Source organism: Hippocampus guttulatus, chromosome 2 (genome assembly GCF_054856545.1).
Source record: "Hippocampus guttulatus isolate MCC_2025c chromosome 2, RoL_Hgut_1.0, whole genome shotgun sequence".
Classification (NCBI taxonomy): domain Eukaryota; kingdom Metazoa; phylum Chordata; class Actinopteri; order Syngnathiformes; family Syngnathidae; genus Hippocampus; species Hippocampus guttulatus.
This window is the reverse complement of record NC_141262.1, coordinates 33,459,062-33,479,611: the sequence shown is the minus strand read 5'-3', so window position 1 is coordinate 33,479,611 and position 20,550 is coordinate 33,459,062. Positions and strand designations below refer to the sequence as shown.

General features: G+C 43.9%; 1 protein-coding gene across 1 annotated transcript; it reads left to right on the top strand.

The window, feature by feature from the left end:
• Window positions 1–315: 315 nt before the first annotated feature.
• On the top strand, window positions 316–19,312 carry gabra4 (gamma-aminobutyric acid type A receptor subunit alpha4). The gene is made up of 9 exons (XM_086105773.1): window positions 316–938; window positions 1,048–1,166; window positions 1,858–1,925; window positions 4,318–4,538; window positions 6,378–6,460; window positions 11,513–11,656; window positions 12,028–12,180; window positions 14,490–14,746; window positions 17,606–19,312. Exons 1-9 carry the CDS (start codon window positions 847–849, stop codon window positions 18,146–18,148), a joined length of 1,680 nt encoding a protein of 559 aa, XP_085961899.1. The 5' UTR covers window positions 316–846; the 3' UTR covers window positions 18,149–19,312.
• Window positions 19,313–20,550: the final 1,238 nt, after the last annotated feature.

Below are 20,550 nucleotides of genomic sequence, written 5' to 3'. Positions count from 1 at the left end.
ATTTCATTTTACTGTTAGTGATGAATCTTGAAATGTTCCTTAATGGTGCCTGTACGGTTAAATAAAGCCAGGGGGGACGCTCGCAGCCTCCCACTCCCCCTTCCATGCCACTGCCCTGAATTTTTTTTTTTAAAAACCACAGCACAGGTCAAAATAACATGCAAACTCCTCAAAGGATGGCTGGAGTGGAGATTCAAACTAAGAAGCTCACAACTATGAGGCAGACATACTTACCTCTACTCCTCCGTGCTGCTTATTGTGTTTCTTGAACATTTTGAAATGACAGAACATACAAGAGAAGTATCTGCATTTCTCTGGCACCTTTTACATCAGGATAACGTTTTGCAAAGAAACGCAGACGGGAGGACGCCTTCTATGTGTAACATGGAAAGCAGCAGGGGAGGTCACCGCCACATTGTCGTGAAGCTCCAAATGCTGAGCTGAGTGTTGAGAGGACGAAGAAATATTCGGATTGTTTTAAGTGCCACTTTCCGTTATGTTATGAATGTCAGGGTCGTGTAAAGCAATGTTTGACCAAAGCATGTTTCAGAGAGAAAAAAAAAACAAGGAAACAGCACAGGCAAGCTGTAAGGCAGGGAGGGTGGCACGTATAAGCAAAGTGAGTGAAGGAGAAGGCGGATTTGCAAATGTAAAGAAAAGGAGCAGCAGCTGAAATTCAGGCTGGAGGGAGGCGCTACCGGGCTTGAAGGCGCGTCCGAGGCGACCGCGGCCGGCAGAACTGGCTGCGTCCGTGCGCCGCTCCATCTGATCTCCCCTCATTCTCCTCCCCGAAGAGGCACCTGGAAGTGAGGAGATGTGAAGAAGCTTGAAGTATGGCATGCGAACATGGTTTCTGCCAATACGAAGGAGATGGTGACGGCGATGCGCACCGTTTTTATTTTTATGACTCTCCTCTACTTTTTCTTTTTGACGACGTGGTGAGTCCCACATTTTCAGTGCCCGAAACTTCCATTTTTTTGCTTCTTCGCTTTTGTCTTTTTCTTTTCTTTTTTTTTCATCACGAGATTGTTCTGTTTTCCCGTCTAGTGTTAAGAGCGCCACAGGGCAGACAAGGAAGGATGAAAGGATCTATCCGGAGAATTTTACGCGGATTTTAGACCGACTTCTGGACGGTTACGATAACAGGCTGAGACCTGGATTCGGAGGTACAATTATTTTATATTCTACCACGATTTACTCTTACCAACAACGCACGCATTCCTGCCGACAGACACTGAAGTCAATAGTAACTTACTTTTAAGGAAGCATATAAATAAAATTGTATAAATGAAATAAATGACGCAGTGAACCTTTTGGAACTTTGTGACGACTTGCCTCCCACCGTGGGTTAATTCGACCTCCAAACGGGACATCACCACCCACACTATGTTAAACAGTATATCACACTTTTATCCCATATAATCTCTCACGTTCGCACCCTATGTGGTTATATAATCGCGTTGCGGGACAAATGCTTAATGCACACTTGAAGGGCTAAAAAAAAGTGCAGATTTGTTTCTCAAGCATGTCTGAAACCAATGTGCGTGTATATGGTGTCATTGCATTATGGCACATCCACACTGGAGCTCATCCCCGCTGTAAAGACTTCAATCAAGTCCACATTCATTCACTGGAGGGGAAAAAATCAAACAGGATTATGTTTTACAAGCATTTTTATTTTTTTTACAGCCATTAGGCTGATGCGGCTGAGTGCACGCCTTTTGACTTCATCCTGACAAACTGGAGGCCTATGAGAAGATTGAGGGTGTTTACAGCAAATATAAAGTGTGAATAAGACTACTGGATTGCAACTTGAGGGGCATTTTAAGTTGAACATGTGATTTACTGTCTCATCAGGTCCCGTGACCGAGGTCAAGACAGACATTTATGTGACAAGTTTTGGTCCTGTCTCAGATGTTGAAATGGTATGCACTGCAATTATTACAACTTCAAATATTGTATTTCATTCATATTCACTGCTCAAAAAACAGGGAATCATCGTAGTCCATTGCATTTCTGGGATATCACTAGTCCAGTTCAGCGGGGTGCACGCATACCGATATTTTACATCTTAACCAATTTTAAAAATGTGACAGACACCACAGATGATGATATAAAATTGGCAAGTGCGCATTACGCCAGGTGCCACCAGAATAATTAGTAGGTGCTTCAAGTACCGCCAAAAGGATTAACATTAAAATACGGTAGCATGCTAGATGTAAGTGTCATGCAATCAAAATTATTGCTAGTCAATGGAACATTATGCACAACTTGAACATTAACACTGAACTTAAATACAGCAAAAATGTTCCTACAACTGAACTGTACTTGGGCAGTAATTCTTTTGCGTGCCACTAGAGTGAGCCCGAGTAAAAATAGAGCCACTCAATACCACACACGGAGAATCATTGCATTGTATCAATACTGGCCGCCGAGAAAAAGAAGAAATAGAAGAAACAGGCTCTTCTTTTTCTTGTAATTTTTATTGTTCTTGAGGGAACAACACTGGGGACAGACAGTATTACACTCAACCCTTTGCTCTTCTATTTGTGTCTGGGAACAGCTTGAGCTTCAGTTTGATTATCATTCCATTTTACATCACTTTCATAGAGTACATGGCTTGCCTGAACATACCTGATTCTTACACAGCTTCAACATCAACAATTGCTCGTGTTAACTGTATTCTCAAAATACTGCGGAGAGAAAATCACCCTTTCACACCGCATAGTACAGTACAATCGGTCAAGGTAACCTTTGAGAGACATCCAACAATCGTTCCTTTCTGTACTCTGATAAGGAATTGAGGAGTTGTTAGGTCCAATAATGGATATGAGTTTACCCCGCTTTAGGAAACAATTGCAAAATCGATTTCATCTGCTGTTATGCAAATGCCACAGACAACTAGCGGAAAGTAGAGGAAATCAGAGCAAGACACTCGTGATAGCATGAGGTGGTATCTGCAGCCCACATTAGTTGCAAATGTAATGCAGCTCATCCATACGCAGCATGGCCAGAAGCCTTTGTTGCATGGCCCAGCACAGTGTCAAGAGCATGGAAGACATACGACCCAACAACAGGACCATTATCTGTTCCTTTGTACAGTACAGAACAGAAGACGCGTGGCCTTCTCTGTCCGACTTGTCAGAAAATCACTCAGAACCATTCTCAGACCATTTCCGTCTCTAATGGACCTGAGGTTCCTTTTGGTGTGTGAAAATGCCTCATGTGGTTGGAGCGTGTCGGCAGTTCTTGGTTGACAAATGCATTGATGATTTTGACTGAGATTGAGAGAGAACTTTAGTTTGACTTGTCTCGAGGCAATGTACAGCAGTTGGATCTGTCTGATTGCATTTGCATATGAATTTGAATCCACTTCACTGTACGTTAACAAGTTGGGTTTCCTCTGATTGTTATGCTAGCCTGCAACAGGCTGACAACCAGTTCAGGATGTATCCTGCCTACTGCCCAAATACAGCTGGGATAGGCTCTCGCATGCCCCACGACCTTTGTGAGGATAAGCGGATCAGAAAATGGAAGGATGGGTGGACGTTATGTTTGTTCGGGCCTCTTTGGTACATAAGTAAGACTTTAGCTAGGCTGTTGTGTCACTGTGACCTTTTCCTGGCTATGCGTCTTGCCGTCTTCCTATCTATTTGGACCCTTGCACAGTTTCCAGCTGAAAACAGTTAAGACCAACGAATCACACAAATGTCACAGACAGAGACAGAACCGGACAGATGAGACCATTGATAGCCCCTATCCAGCCTGTTTTATGTGTTTCCTTGCTCCAACGCACTTGATTCAAACGATCAGATCATCAGCATGCTTATCATTAGCCTTATATCAATCTCTCATTTGACTCTTGTGTGTTGCAGCTAGGGAAACATCTAAAACTGTCTGGAAAAGGGCTCCCGAGGACTGGATTTGGAGACCCTTGGATTAGACATTCTTCCGCATTGGGCAGAAAAGGGCTCCTCGACCGTGTCTCAATCCTTCTGGCATCCATTAAATTGTTCAACTGAGAATATGCCATCTTCTGCTAGTTACTGTTAGTATAATATTGCGAGCATTAACGATAAAAGGGCCGGGCAAAGTTCTGTGGCGTAACCCGGATCAGGTACATTACGGTACTTAGTTTTCATAAAAATGTCGTTTAAATGACATTTTGAACTACAGCATTTTGTTCACTGAGATCAGGCTTTGGGGGAGGGGTTACTTTCCCTTTATTTTTGAGCAGTGTACCATCAGCCCCAGTCAACAAAATAAATTGAAAATGTAAACAGATTTTTGCCTTGTTTGTCTGTTTTCATGTGTTAGGAATACACAATGGACGTGTTCTTTCGACAGACGTGGGTGGACCGCAGGTTAATGTATGAGGGCCCGATTGAGATTTTGAGGCTGAACAACTTGATGGTGACCAAAGTTTGGACGCCAGACACTTTCTTCAGAAACGGCAAGAAGTCAGTGGCCCATAACATGACGGCGCCCAACAAACTGTTCCGCATTATGAAGAATGGAACCATTCTCTACACCATGAGGTCCTGTGAGATGAACTTTCATGTTTTTGTTGTTGTTGTTGTTTTTTTAAAATTACCATCCAGAAAGGGAGTCAATAATTCATAGCTTGTCAGAATTCAAACTGTGATTTCCTGCGAGAGTCATCTGTGATGTCTATACTTGCTGTGAATAGTCTTGAGCTTTAAAACTCAAAATTCTAGGCCTCTATTTTTGTAGGCAGCGGATCTTCACCGTGACACCAAATCTTGATCCATGCTGAAAAAAATTGGAGTGATATTTACTTGGAAAATGTTTTTTCACTCAGAAATTCCAAGTACATTTTACAAGGTGAGTTTTGGAGCACATTTTACTTGCATAGTGTTAGATATTTTAAAAAAGGTCACTCAAGGGTTGAGGATCAAACGCACAATCTTCAGATTTGTAAACAGCCACTTTACCACTTGAGCCGTGCCATTCTGTCTGGAATGTTACAAAACTGCTGTCGTTTCCAAAAGAAGACCTTAAAAATGGGTCAAAGGTACCATACGTGTGTTCTGCCTGACACCAGCAATACACAAATGCGCAGTAGGAGCGGCGTGGCTCAGTTGGATTGAGTGGCTCTCTTTCCAACCTCAAGTTTGTAGGTTTATTCCTCAAACCTTGAATGACTTTAATAAACTAATACTATCCATCCATCTATTATCTGAACCGCTTTATCCTCACAAGGCATGCTGGAACCTATCACAGCTGTTTTTGGGCAGTAGGATGAGTACACCCTGAACTGGTTGCCAGCCAATCGCAAGGCACACATGACCATTCGCACACATAGACAATCACATCTAGGGACATTTTGGAGTGTTCCATTAACCTCACATGCATGATTTTGGAATGTGGGAGGAAACCGGAGTACCCGGAGAAAACCCCACGCAGGCACAGGGATAACATGCAAACTCCACACAGGAAGGCCAGGGCCGGAGTCGAGGCCACGACCTCAGCACTGTGCAGCAGAAGTGCTTAACCAGTCGATCACCCTAAACTAATACTATGCTAGTTAAACTTACTCCCAAACTCTCTTTGTGAAATTTACTTAGAATTGCTGAGTGAAAAATCTTTGTGGTTTTTATTTTATTTTATTTTTTTTTTCAAGTGACTATCACTCCAAATTGTTTTTGTGCAATTTTGCAGACCGTCTCCAACTAAGCTGAGTAGGCCGGCATAGCTGAAGGAATGTTTTGAAGATGCACCTGGCGGAGTGACACTTTGCTGGCAGAAAGTCAATCAAAATCTTACACTTGGCATACCACATCTAACTGGCGCAGGATGGACAGCTGGTCTATTTCTAAATAGGTTAACAGGCGGCATCAAACCCCCCTGCATAATTGTATTATATTTTTTAAAATCATCCCACTGGGTTTGAAAGAAGCCACTCTGATTGTCCATGATTGAATGCAGCTATGACCACTCCCACAGTGGAGCAACCCTCCCTGTCGTGGATCTACCGGTTTGTGCTCATCTGCGAAATTACCTTCAGGATATACATCAGTCACAAAACTAGAGCCCTGTATGTTTTGAACCATGGTGCCGCTATTGTGATAGAAACTAACAAAAGGCACAGCAACATTTTTCACTGTTTATTGAAGAACATGTTCCTTCATAAATTTACATTTGTTATATATTTTTTAAGCATAGTGTATTTACAATTTCAGAGTTTTACACTTTTTTCACTGGACAATAACAAAATAAATTCGGATTCATGTGAATATTTTGAATCTTTGTCTTTTAGTATTTGCATAAAAATACAAATTTTATCCAGGGGACATGTGTTTGGTTATGTGTGTTTCTTGTCAGTTTTTAACAGTCTTCTGTCTTATGGTTAACAGATTGACAATTAGTGCAGAATGTCCCATGAAGCTTGTAGACTTCCCCATGGATGGACATGCGTGCCCCCTCAAGTTTGGGAGCTGTAAGTTTTGCTTGAGTGTGAATGTGTGGTGCACACACACAAAAAAAAAACAATAAAACAAAAACAAAACAAAAAAACTCCCTCCATTTTGGCGCTGAAATGGATTCTTTGCTGAAAAGCACAAAATGTAAGTCTGCTAATACTAAAAAATGACGTGGATTTGATTGTCAGGCTGAGCAGTGAACAATGAAAGCTCAACTCAGCACCATTGTTTATGGTGGCTCTACTGGTCAGCAAAAATGCCTTGCCTCAATTAACGCTGCTACTCAAAAAGAATAGCTCATTCTTATCAGAGAGAAGCAGCCATTTAGAGATTCGATCTGCAAAAGAGAAGCAAGGAATGGAAATTACGTTTGCCTTTGCTCTTGGCCAATCTCTGTCAATTACACTGCAAGATGACATTGTAGAGGACAAATTCCCATTTTTCGGTTATTGTCACCCCCCCGCCCCCACCCACACCCTTCTCCTCATCCTCTTGGTACTCACCTTCAGTCAGGAAGAAACAACCCTGGATGTGATGTGGCCTGAAGCAAAGGAAAGGTCAGATTTTCTTCCTGTGCCCCAGGATAGCAAAGACCTATGTAGCTATTTTCCATATCTGGCATGAGTGTGTGTGTGCGCGCGCGTGTGTGTGTGCGCCCCCCCCCCCCTTCCCTTTCTCCTCTGATTTCATTCCCTGCGCTCTCCTGTTTGCTTCTCCATCTGGACTTGTGTGCGCACTCCATGACACACAAGAGTCATTTCATTTTGGCAGCACAGTTGGTATCCTGCTGGTGCGGAGTCCCATAGGGAGTGCAAGGCAAAGACAGCTGTCATTTTGTTGTGCATTTATTGAGTGGCCGGAGCACGATGAGGGAAACATTAAGACATTGAACGGCATCTTGATATGAATTAAGTCAGTCACAAAACAGGATAATGGTATTTTCTGCAGAGATGTCAGGAGAGTGGGCAAATGTTCACTGCACTCAAGTAAAGATAAAAAAAAAAGCTGGTGAAAGCTGCTGCCACTGATCCAATGCCTAAAATAAAAGTACAAAAGTATAAACTGAATTCATACAAAACAAAAAATGCTTTTTTCCCCTCATATTAATGACATTGAAATACATATCTCTGTCTGTCTGTCTGTCGATCTATGCACACACAATGATTTTTTGGAATCGACTTCCAGATTTGAGTTTTCAAAGCACTGGAATAAATAAACAGAACTTGAAAAAATAAGTACACAATCACACTGTGTTATATTAAAGTCAAATGGAAAACTATCCATCCATTCATCCATTTTCCGATCCACTTTATCCTCAGAATGGTCGCGGGGCGTGCTCAAGCCTATCCCAGCTGTCTTTGGGTAGTAGGCGGGGGACATCCTGAACCGGTTGCCAGCCAGCCGCAGGGCACACAGAGACAAACAACCATCCGCGCTCACGCTCACACGTAGGGACAATTTAGAGTGTTCAATCAACCTGCCATGATTGTTTTTTTTTTGGAATGTGGGAGGATGTGGGAGGAAACCGGAGTACCCGGAGAAAACATAAATATTTATAATACTAATAATACCTAAAGTTTCAAAATGCTTTTTTTTAATTAAAAAAATTGAAAATTCACTGATTTTATTCAATTAAATGTGCATGCAGTTTTGGTGTGGGTTTTTTTCTTCCAATATTTGAATATTGAATATTTAAAGTATCGGTGTCCTCATTTAAAATAGCTTTTCTCATCCTTATTGGAATTATGACAACTTTATATCACTTTTAACATCGTACTCCGTCTCTCTACAATCAAAACCTCCCGCCTCATTTCTTTTCGTAATACCAAAAATATCAACATTGACACCTTCTGCTCCATTATCGACCGTTCCCCGCCCCCAGACGCCCTTTCAAACCCGGATGACCTCACCGCTCACTACAATGCCTGCCTCACAAATATTCTAAATTCTCTCGCCCCCCTGAAGACCAGGACTGCTTCATTCTCTACATCTGCCCCCTGGTTTACACCCGCTCTTAGATCATTGAAATCAAAAAACCGCCAACTTGAGCGACTCTATAAGAAAACCGGTCTCACCATCCATAAGGACATGTACACTACCCATATCACTAAATACAAGGACCAAATTGCACAAACCAAATCCAGCTACTACTCCGGCCTCATCCTCTCCAACGAAGGAAATTCAAGAACTCTCTTCTCCGTCATGAACAAAATCCTCCGGCCACCAAACTCTCTCCCCCTCCACCTGTACTCCACAGCAACCTGCAACTCCATAATGGAACACTTCAATCACAAAATCCTTAAGATCCATCACCAACTCCATCAAAACCTGCCTGCTCCCCCCCCATCTGAACCTTCTTCTCCTTGTCATCTCTTCTCCAGTTTTGTTCCACCAACGACTGCTGAATTATCCAACCTCATACTCAAATCCAAGCCCACCACTTGCCAGCTTGATCCCCTCCCTTCATCCCTTGTTAAATCCTGCCTTCCTTCTGTGCTTCCTCTCATATCTGCTATTATCCACTCCTCACTCTCTTCTGGTATTGTCCCATCACTCCTCAAAACTGCTGCTATCACCCCCACACTGAAAAAACATGGCTCTGACCCCAACAACTTTGATAACCTCCGCCCCATCTCCAACCTTCCATTTATCTCGAAAATCCTTGAAAAAACTGTTGCTGCTCAACTCCACTCCCACCTGTCCCTTCACTCTCTCTATGAACCCTTTCAGTCCGGTTTCCGCCCCCGCCACAGCACAGAGACTGCCCTAATCCGTATTGTGAATGATCTCCTCATAGCATCTGATTCCGGTTTAGTCTCCATCCTCATCCTCTTAGACTTGAGCGCTGCCTTTGACACAATCTCTCACCCTATCCTCCTCAATAGACTCTCCTCCATTGGTCTCTCCCACACTCCCCTCAGTTGGTTCCACTCCTACCTCACTGGCCGCACTCAGTTTGTCCAGCTCAAATCCTTCACCTCAAAGCCCTCCCCAGTCACCACAGGTGTACCACAGGGATCTGTCCTAGGTCCCCTTCTCTTCATCATCTACCTCCTGCCTCTTGGCCATATCCTCCGCAAATTTAATATCCACTTTCACTGCTTTGCTGATGACACCCAGCTCTACCTCTCCTGCAAGCCAAACTCCATACTCCCACCCCCCTCCCTCACCTCTTGCCTCTCCGAACTCAAAACATGGTTCACAACAAACTTTCTTAAATTAAATACTAATAAAACTGAAGTCCTCCTTCTTGGCACCAAATCCACTTTATCCAAAGTAAACAGTTTTTCCTTCAACATTGACAGCTCCCTAGTGTCCCCCTCCCCCCAGGTTAAGAGTCTGGGTGTCATCCTGGATAGCATGCTCACCTTCCACTCGCATATCAACACCATCACCCGCACTGCTTATTTCCACCTCCGCAATATTACCAGACTTCGCCCTTCCCTCACCCCCCACACCACTGCTATTCTTGTCCACAGTCTTGTCACATCCCGCCTTGATTACTGCAACGCTCTCCTCTTCGGCCTACCTCAAAAGTCCCTTCATAAAATCCAGCTGGTCCAAAACGCCTCTGCTCGCATCATCACAAAAACATCTTCCCAGCAGCACATCACCCCCGTTCTCCAACAGCTTCACTGGCTCCCTGTTCAACATCGCATCAATTACAAACTGCTTCTATATACATATATGGCCATCCACAACCTGGCCCCTCCTTACCTATCCGACCTTCTCCAGGTGCATATCCCCTCTCGCTCCCTCAGATCCTCGTCCTCCCTCCGCCTGTCAGTGCCCCCTGCCCGACTGAGCACCATGGGAGCCAGAGCCTTCAGTCACGCTGCTCCAAAGCTCTGGAACAACCTACCTCCGGACCTCCAAAACTGCACACCTCTTTCCACTTTCAAGTCCCGTCTAAAAACACACCTGTTCAGGATTGCCTACAACACATAGCTCTTCCATTTCCTATGTTTTTATGATTTTATGATTTTATGTCCTGTTTTTATATAATATCTCGTTTACTAATTTTTACATTGTATTTTCTTATTGTCTGTACAGTGTCCTTGGGTGGCATGAAAGGCGCTTTTAAATAAAATGCATTATTATTATTATTATATTATTATATCTTTCTATGAGACAACTCGATAAGATAAGAAAATGTATAAAAAAATGTATAATACATTTGAAAATGGGCGGCCCGGTAGTCCAGTGGTTAGCACGTCGACTTCACAGTGCGGAGGTACCGGGTTCAATTCCAGCTCCGGCCTCCCTGTGTGGAGTTTGCATGTTCTCCCCGGGCCTGCGTGGGTTTTCTCCGGGTACTCCGGTTTCCTCCCACATTCCAAAAACATGCATGGCAGGCTGATTGAACGCTCTAAAATTGCCCCTAGGTGTGAATGTGAGCGTGGATGGTTGTTCGTGTCTGTGTGCCCTGCGATTGGCTGGCAACCGGTTCAGGGTGTCCCCCACCTACTGCCCGAAGACGGCTGGGATAGGCTCCAGCACCCCCCGCGACCCTAGTCAGGATCAAGCAGTTCGGAAAATGGATGGATAATACATTTGAAAATGGTCACTGAACATAAAAACCTTGAGGTTAAACTGAGCATTTGCATTAATTGATGAGACCAAATGAATTTATGTCCGGGTACCAGACAAAACAAACAGAACCGTGACAATTTAGGACCACTTGCTTCATATAAACAAAATAGTTGACATGAAGTGCTAAATGAATTATTTCCATGAATCAAAGGAAAAATATTAGGTGGGACAATTTTCACTACATCTAATATTTCATTTTTTTCCAATGTAGATTAATATTTTGCCACAAATTTCTCACTTTGAGCTTGCCTTTAAAAATGCTTGACCCAGTAGCCTTCTTTCAGATGAGTTTCGAAATAAAGTCACGGTCAAAAAGTAAGGCTTAACCTTCAGATTTTCAAGCAATTCCCAAGTTCCAATGGCAAAAAACAACAACAAGCAAGTCAAATCAAATCAGAACTTAAGTTAAGCAAGTCCTGAACGTTTCTTCAGTCTTAGCCACTTTACATTCAGCGATGTGTCTTCACTGTGCACAGATGCCTATCCCAAAACGGAGATGATCTATACTTGGACCAAAGGGCCTGAGCACTCTGTGGAGGTCCCTCCCGAGTCGTCTAGCTTGGTTCAGTACGATCTCATCGGCCAGACGGTCTCCAGTGAAACCATCAAATCCATCACAGGTGAGACTCGCGCAGACTTTCACGGTTTTCACGTTGTCTAACTGCTGCCATCGTGCTTGTGCTCATCTGTTCTCTTTTCTCTGGCGCAAGGGAGATTCAGCTGTCTTCATGTGACATATTAAAATTTTCGGAGCCTTTCAACACACCTCAATGCTAAGTGCACAATTTAAACAAACATTTCAGCAGTATCAAGACGACGTGGTGGGCCTCAAAACGTGTGTGTGTGTGTGTGTGTGTGTTTGTTTTTAAGGATATTAGGATGACTTAAAAAAAATCATCATCTGTCCAAGCTTTCATGAGTGACATCAACCCGGAATGCGACTCGTCAGAATGTTTTGTTTGTGACGCTAATTCCTGTGTTGCATCTGCAGGTGAATATGTGGTGATGACGATCTTCTTCCACTTGAAACGGAAAATGGGCTACTTCATGATTCAGACATACATACCTTGCATAATGACAGTCATCCTGTCCCAAGTGTCCTTCTGGATAAATAAAGAGTCGGTGCCGGCGCGCACAGTTTTCGGTATGTGGACCTCACTCATTGTGTTCAACCTTTTGGGTGGCTGTCAATTTGCTTGGAGTGCCTCTTCTCTCTGTGTAATTACGGCGAAGTATCAAGAGCTTCGCTCTTGATACGCAGTGTTCTTTGAAAGCTAAGATTAGACATGAACAAAAGTCATTTTGCTGCACCTTTTAAGTACGGCGCAGCCAACTCAAATGACGCTGATAGAAGATGTGTACTTCAAACAACAAATTGCGAAACCATTCCAACAACTTTCTTCTCTTGCTTTACACAACATATAGAAGGAAAAAAAAAACATTTGTTTTTGATTCAAATTACATATTTAAATGTGTGTGCCCTTGATCTGAGAGTACTTTAAGAATCATTTGACCGGAGAGCATTTCAATTGAAAGGAGTATATACAAATAAATTACAGAGGCGACAGATTTTTGGTTACAAGGGGGGGGGGGCAGCTTTTCTCAGCCGACGTAAACACAGCACTTTCTTCAAAGCACCCAAGAGGCCGATTCAATGATGATAATAATAATGTTAAGAATGATCATCTTTCTATACCACGTGTCACGATCTGTATTTTTGTTGACTTTGTTTGGATTCGATTTAGTTTGATTTCCTCTTTTGTCATCCGTCCCCCGTGTCCCCTTTGTCCTTGATTTGTTTTGCATATGAGGTTTTGTTTCCACCTGTTTTCATCAGCTCTGTCCGTTGTGTCAACCAATCAGCTCCCTCCAGCTATGCATGTCTCATCATTTGCCCTGTATTTAACAGAGTAGTTTTGTTGAGTCTTTGTGGGTTTGTTATTGCTGTCATGCATACCGTAACAGTCGAGTCATGTCATGTTATGTTTCTTTTTGTTTTGAGGTTATTCCCTGTTGTTCCTTGATTTTTTTCTGTCAGGGAGTGTGGGCTTCTGTGGCGATGGTGGCCAAAGGTTGAGAACCCCAACGCAGGGAAGCAGAGAGGCAACTAGTGCACTAGTCTAAAAAAAGGATTTATTTCATCCATCCATCCATTTTCCGAACCGCTTGATCCTCACTAGGGTCTATCCCAGCCATCTCCGGGCAGTAGGCGGGGGGACACCCTGAATCAGTTGCCAGCCAATCGCAGGGGCACACAGAGACGAACAACCATCCACGCCCACACTCACACCTAGGGACAATTTAGAGCGTCCAATCAGCCTGACATGCATGTTTTTGGAATGTGGGAGGAAACCGGAGCACCCGGAGAAAACCCACGCAGGCCCGGGGAGAACATGCAAACTCCACACAGGGAGGCCGGAGCTGGAATCGAACCCGGTACCTCTGCACTGTGAAGCCGACGTGCTAACCACTGGACTACCGGGCCGCCCGGATTTATTTCAATAAATAAATAAAGACAAACAAAGGAAGTGAACAAACACGTGAACATTGAAGTCCCCATGAGGGAGTCCCCAGGGCGAGCGCTCTCCAGCACACCCTACAAGGACTCCAAAAAGCGTGGGTACTCTGAGCTGCTGTTTGGTGCATAGGTGCAAACAACAGTCAGGATCTGCCCCCCCCCACCCCACCCGAAGGTGGCGGGAGGCTACCCTCTCATCCACCGGTGTGAACCCAAATGCACAATGAGTATGCCCACACCTGCTCTGCGCCTCTCACCGTGGGCAACTCCAGAGTGGAAGTGAGTCCAACCCGTCTCGAGAGAACTGGTACCGGAGCCCAGGCTGTGTGTGGAGGCAAGCCCGACTATGTCCAGTTGGAACTTCTCTGCCTCACACACCAGCTCGGGCTCCTTCCCTGCAAGAGAGGTGACATTCTAGACACCCAGCCAGTCTGCTGGGTCAAAATAATTAACCCAAGCATGGGTAAAAGTAACGCAATCTGCTCAAAGTCCGCAGCTGCCCAGTAAGTGGCTTAGGAAAGCAACCATTTTTTGTGATGATTTAAACAATGCATTTCATCAATCATGTCTGACTGTAGCACAATATAATGCGGCGTATATATAATTACCATAACACAAATATAATATTTTTAATGGCTTGTCATGTTACATGCCTGTGATTGACCAGTGATCCTAATGAGGATAAGCGGCATAGAAACTGTGATGGATTACTCGAGTATTCGTCGAAACACTGCGTTGGACTTGAAACCCTCCTAATAAATGTGTGTTTGATGTATTTTCTATTTTAGACATAAATTATAGAGCTGTTGTGCTTGTGTCAGTTCGGTTAGCTGAGTTCACTTCCTTTAATCCCAAAGCAAACTGAATTTAATATCTGACATAACATGACTTCTGTCATTTACTTGCTTACAAACGCTCTTTTTGAACCCCTGAAGGCATCACCACCGTGCTGACAATGACGACTCTCAGCATCAGCGCTCGCCACTCCCTCCCCAAAGTGTCATACGCCACGGCGATGGATTGGTTTATTGCGGTCTGCTTCGCCTTCGTCTTCTCCGCCCTCATTGAGTTTGCTGCCGTCAACTACTTCACCAATGCGCAGCTGGAACGGGCCAAAAAGAAGCCAGCCAAATGCCCCCCTGGACCTCAAAGCACACCAGTCAAGGTCAAGGAGACGGAGGAAGTGCTGCAGGTAAATATCGCGTCCCTCAAAGATAAGCGTGGCAGATAATCTGACAGCACTTTGCTTGCACAGCACATCTCTCACTAAATGCGCTTACTGGACCTTTGAACGACTCAAAATGGCCACAAAAGAGATAAGGAAGGATAAGATTTTTCGTCCAACAAATGAATCTTGACCCTAAAACACCGTCTTGGGTGTACTACACCTCTTTCCTGCAAGTCTGCTGGAATCCAGCTGTAGAAAATGGATGTATGGATGGATGGATGTTGAGACACAGGGGGTACATTGACTTCATAGACTTTAATTCAAAATTACATTTGTAAATAAGCAAACAATGGTTCTCGTTCTTCAAGACTGTGTTCTATGTAGACTGACCACTTGCAGATACCTCGGCCTGCAATCATTAACATCGGGTCTGACCTGCCCCTGCGCAAGCCTTGCACCGCAAAATTTTTTTGCCGGTTACAAAAATAGAGCCCACCGTGTTCACATGCATGTACTATTAACACGGTGGTGCTGAACAACCTGTGAGAATGGTTTGCTACCCATTATTACATTCCATACAGGAAACCATTATTACATAACGTATAAGCGTACATCCTGAATAACGGCTCCTTAACTTTAAAGACACCACATCAGGCATAGCATTTCTTGCTGCTATTTCTGAAACACTGTCAGAAATGAGCATTAACAAAGAGGACGACTGAATTCTTACCTATAAGCTATTAACAGCTTTGTTCACATGGAATGTGAGTGGAGAGATGCACTTGGTTCGGTCATATTTAAGTGTTCTTTGAAAGATTTCGAATTCCATTCTATGAAATGATCAGTGCTCGGAATGCATATGCCATTTTATTTCCACTGACTTTTTTACATTGCCCCTTACAGTTCAAATCCCACTATGGTGTAATCACGCCTGAATGCAGTCGGGTGACAGCAGCACTTCAGTGGATTAAGTAGGTTGCCACGGCAACACAGCCTGGTTGCATCTGTATAGGTTTTGGAGATGCTCTGCTGCTGGCGGGTGGAAATGCCGTTTTACTCAAAAGCAGGTCTTGTTGACCCTCAAAAAGATTTGACGCAACGGTCATAGTGTGATGGGTGCACTTTGATAGCATTTCACACCTTTCACGATGACAAGCAAACAATGCTCATATACAATATGCTCCGATATCCTCATTGGACAAGATACAATTGAATATTTTCAGTTTCAGAGGTTGGGTGGGGGTGGATTATTTCTGCAAATGCTTTAGTGCCAGGCAGCTTCACATGCTTGCCTGCTAGAAAACATCAACTCCCAAAGGATTAGCTTCTTTGACTCGATACTGCATTACCGCTGCGATGCAGTACTACCTACTTTGTCTTAAGCTTGTGTGAAATGAGTGAAATCCTTGATGCGCGACATCTGCGTTGCCTACTCTGACGTCTTCTTCATGATGAAGGCCATCCGTGTGAGGGTGTCTGTCATCAGATCGATATGACAAGGTTTACATTGCACCAACAAACTTTGCAGTACGGGAGAGAAAATGCAAGGGATTTTTATGGTTAAAAAAATATATATACAGTATATAAACATGTGGACACATTTCTGTATACAGTATGTCCAACATATCAACATTAAGTGGCTTGGAGATGGTCTTGTAGCCTTTACTCTTGACTTGCTTATCTATAATTTTCTGTCCAATTCCTCCTTTGACGACGCCATCCTTCGCTTCCACTGGTCCATTTGTAGTGTGGTCCACACCATGTCACCAAACAGCATAGTGACTAGTTGTCACACTTTAAATAGAATTTGAAGACACCTGTGTTGCTAATCGGAGGACGTGTCCCTATCTATGGTCAAAATTATTTTCACTGTTTTCTGAGAGTACCATCAAGGTTTGTTTTTCAATAACTATGTTAAACCACAATTAAAAAGCAATGTTTGTCAGGTTCAAAGAGAACTGAATAATGTTATAGGATCCCAGAATTGTAGAAATGAGATCAAATAACGAAAGTAAGACTATACTTACAAACAAACACAGAACCCAGAGAACCAGAACTAATACGACGAGAGTGAGAGGTCTAGAAAAATGATCACTTGAGGAGGAGGAGGAGCAGCAGCAACAAAGTCAACTATAATCCGACAAACTACTGAAAGTTTGTGGGTCCTTAAATGCATGACTCCATGATGACAACATTGGCAACTGGAGGAATGACTCTGGTCTGCCACCTGCTGGGGACACAAGAACAGGAACATGAGAATGTCGGATTTTCATTGTCATATACAAATTACCGGTACATCTGTGACCACTGAGTGTTTTCCTTTCATTAACAGAGCGGAACCAACAATTTTGAAGCACAGGTACCAAACTTGTGAAGCAAACATTACTTGAAATTAGAGTGTTTTTTTTTCTTCAAATATCTCAAACACTCCAAATGCTTCAGTACTCTGTGCTATTCTCTAACAAGGAGCCTATTACCAAATACAACAAGAGGTGTTCCATCCATCCATCCATTTTCTGATCCGCTTTATACTCACAGGCATCGCGGGGATGCTGGAGCCTATCCCAGCTGTCTTCGGGCAGGAGGCGAGGTACAACCTGAATCGGTTGCCAGCCAATCGCAGGGCACACAGAGACGAACAACCAATCGCGCTCGCACTCACACCTCGGGACAATTTAGAGTGCTACAAGAGGTGTCTGATACATGAATTGAATTAAACATTTCTTTGGCCAATGAGAGTTGATATTTAAAGAGTTGTCTTCATGAAGCTGTTCACATTTTGACATTACGAGACCAAGATGACATCCAAAAATTGATCAACCGTCCTGAAAGTTTTCTTAAAGTGTCGCAGAGTCATCAGCACGTTGTTGTTTGCGTTTACAGCACAACCCAGACACGAATGGTAACCTGAGGAAGCGGATGAATTACATTTCCCACCAAGACTCGCGCAACCAACAGCGAGCCCAGTCCACGAGCAACATTTCAGCAGTCGGGAGAGCCCGACCGCCCAGACCTTTAAACAGCCGCGTCAACGGAAGCTCGTCCACCCTCTCTTGCTCCAACCCCAAATCCGAGAGTGTGCTCAGCGTGGCTTCATCATCGGAAGAAAAACAGCTTGTGAAAAACACGCCTCAGGCTGCTGCTTCCACGCCAGACGTGACAGCGGGGACGCCGTGCAAGCAAAACACCAACTCCGCTTCCTTGCAGCATCTGCTGGGGCCCAAACTGGAGCGCCTCCAGATGATGGGGAACAAAGTAGAGCTAAAACAGACACCGTGCTCCCAGCCCACCACTGCTGGGATGGGCGGAACCAGCAAAATTGACAAGTATGCACGGATCCTCTTTCCAGTGTCTTTTGGGGCATTTAACATGGTATACTGGGTGGTTTACTTATCCAAGGACACCTTGGTAGCAAAAGCAGGCTAGAGTCTGGCAACAAGCATGAAGCACCATTTTGTTTCACAGATGGGAAGTGAAGCAGGATGATAAGAAACGTGAGGAATATGCTGCCAAAAACATAATAACCTTCATATCCGGAGAGAACAAATATCTTTTTTTTTTTAATAAAGAAATCAACAGCATGGGAACAAATCACTCAATTTACAAACTTTGTTTGACTCACTGTAAGGATGAAAACTAGCACACTGGATGATGCTTTTCTCCTCTTTTAATCTTGCTCAATGTATATTTAAAGGTCTTTACCGGCTACCACTGCAGTCCAGATAACGCATGAATGAGATTGACTATTTTTCTATCCTGCATCTGGCAATTTGTGTGGATATGTGCACCGCCAGTCTAAAACTGTACATGTTATGCAAATTGATTTATTTATGCTCACTGATTTGATTCTATGATACAGTGTGTTTACATTTGAATATGAAGGCCTTGTTAATGACATGAAAGCAAACCTTAATAATGTAAGACAGAGTTCAGGGGCTCTGTTTTCATGACCTGCGTAGATTCTACACTGAGCGTGGCATGCCCCTGCGCTGATGTGGGTTACACGTGCTGTTGCAAAATTTGGAAGTGAGCGTAGGCTGGCGGATCTGGGAGAGGCAGGGCTGTGCTGCTGTGGGAGTGGCCACAGCTGACTTTAATCATGGCCAATCTTTTATTTCCTTTAAATGCAGTGCACCACAGTCTCAACATGGCGGAAGCACGATCGCTTGTGTGCCCAGCCAATACCTAATATTTCATCCATTATCTGAACTGCTTGATCCTCACAAGGGTTGCGTGGGGTGCTGGAGCCTATCCCAGCTGTCTTCGGGCAGTAGACGGGGGACACCCTGAACCGGTTGCCAGCCAATCGCAGGGCACACAGAGACGAACAACCATCCACGCTCACACTCACACCTAGGGACAATTTGGAGTGTTCAATCAGCCTGCCATGCATGTTTTTGGAATGTGGGAGGAAACTGGAGGACCCGAATAAAACCCACACAGGCCCGGTGAGAACATACAAACTCCACACGGGGAGGCTGGAGCTGGAATTGAACTCTGTAACGCCTAATATTTGAAAATATAATACAATGATTCAGAGGGTGAACTGTTCATTTCTTTCCAAATGAAATATATCTGACTTCCACCATACGATGTCTAGAAAGCTCAGAATCTCATGTGTCTGACTGTGCCTTGTTTCCCAAAATCACATTGGCAACCCCGAACAGCGAGTCTTGCAATGATACAAAAATCAGGATACGCCGGCATTTGTACCATGATGCAGGTGCAGTGTCGATGAAAATGTAAGATAAGATAATATAAGAAAACCTTTATTATTCTCGCAATGGAGAAATTCCCAATTCCCAATTTTAATTGTGTGCTATATTCTGCTTGAACCCTGGAATGAGCTCACTTCTAACGTGCATATATCTGCAGACACACACGTCACAGTAGATGCAGTGTGTGTGTGTGTGTGTGTGCGCGCGCGCGTGTATCCTCAACATGTGGTGAGCTTCTTTCTTCATCCGTGTAGTTGTCGTCGTTGGCCCCGGTCGATCTGTTCGTCTAACACGAGGGATGATGCTGTCATGCCAGTGAGAGAGACATGCGGGCTGACAGACAGATCAAGATGCCCGCTGCCACTCGTCTCTTCCGAACTCAGTCATGTGTGAAATTGATGTTGCCGTTATTGCCCCACTGCCGCTCTCCCACTTGCTCCCTGTCTATCTGCCTGCCACGACCACGCACAGAATAGATCTCAGCACAAAAACAGAGACCAGGCTTGTCCTAATGAGGAGCTTGTCAACAACAGATTGATGTTTGCTGTTTATGTGCTCTAAATAAGTGTGCTCATGATTGATGGAGCTGCCAACACTGCATTGTGCGTATTTTTTCCCTTACTTTGTATTCTTCTTCCAGGCTTATCATTCCCGATGCCAGAAAGATGCCAACTCTCACATTAAATGCCTCTAAAGCTGCTGCAGAGAAGCTTTGAGGCTTTATTTATCATCGTGTCAGATTCCCATCATTATTCATTTCACTGTTTGGAACATTTTTGTGCTTGGTGATCTTAATTCGGTAAAATGGGGCATTCATGGGGGAATTAGAAACTACACACTCAATGGCATAACACAACTGCGATGTTTCAGAGGCTTTTCATGATCAGTATTTTTGGAGCCAATGACCGATCAGTGATCAACAAGTTTAAAAAAAACAGTTACCGATCCGATCAGAAGAAAGACCAAGTCATCCAATCTACTTTGCATTTAAACAACTTGTTTATTTACTGTAGAGTAGAGGCCCACTTTTCGCTTGGGATTGGGACCGGCCCGGCCCGTGGATCACCAAAATATACATGATTTCCAATCAATGTACCGTATTGTGGGAAA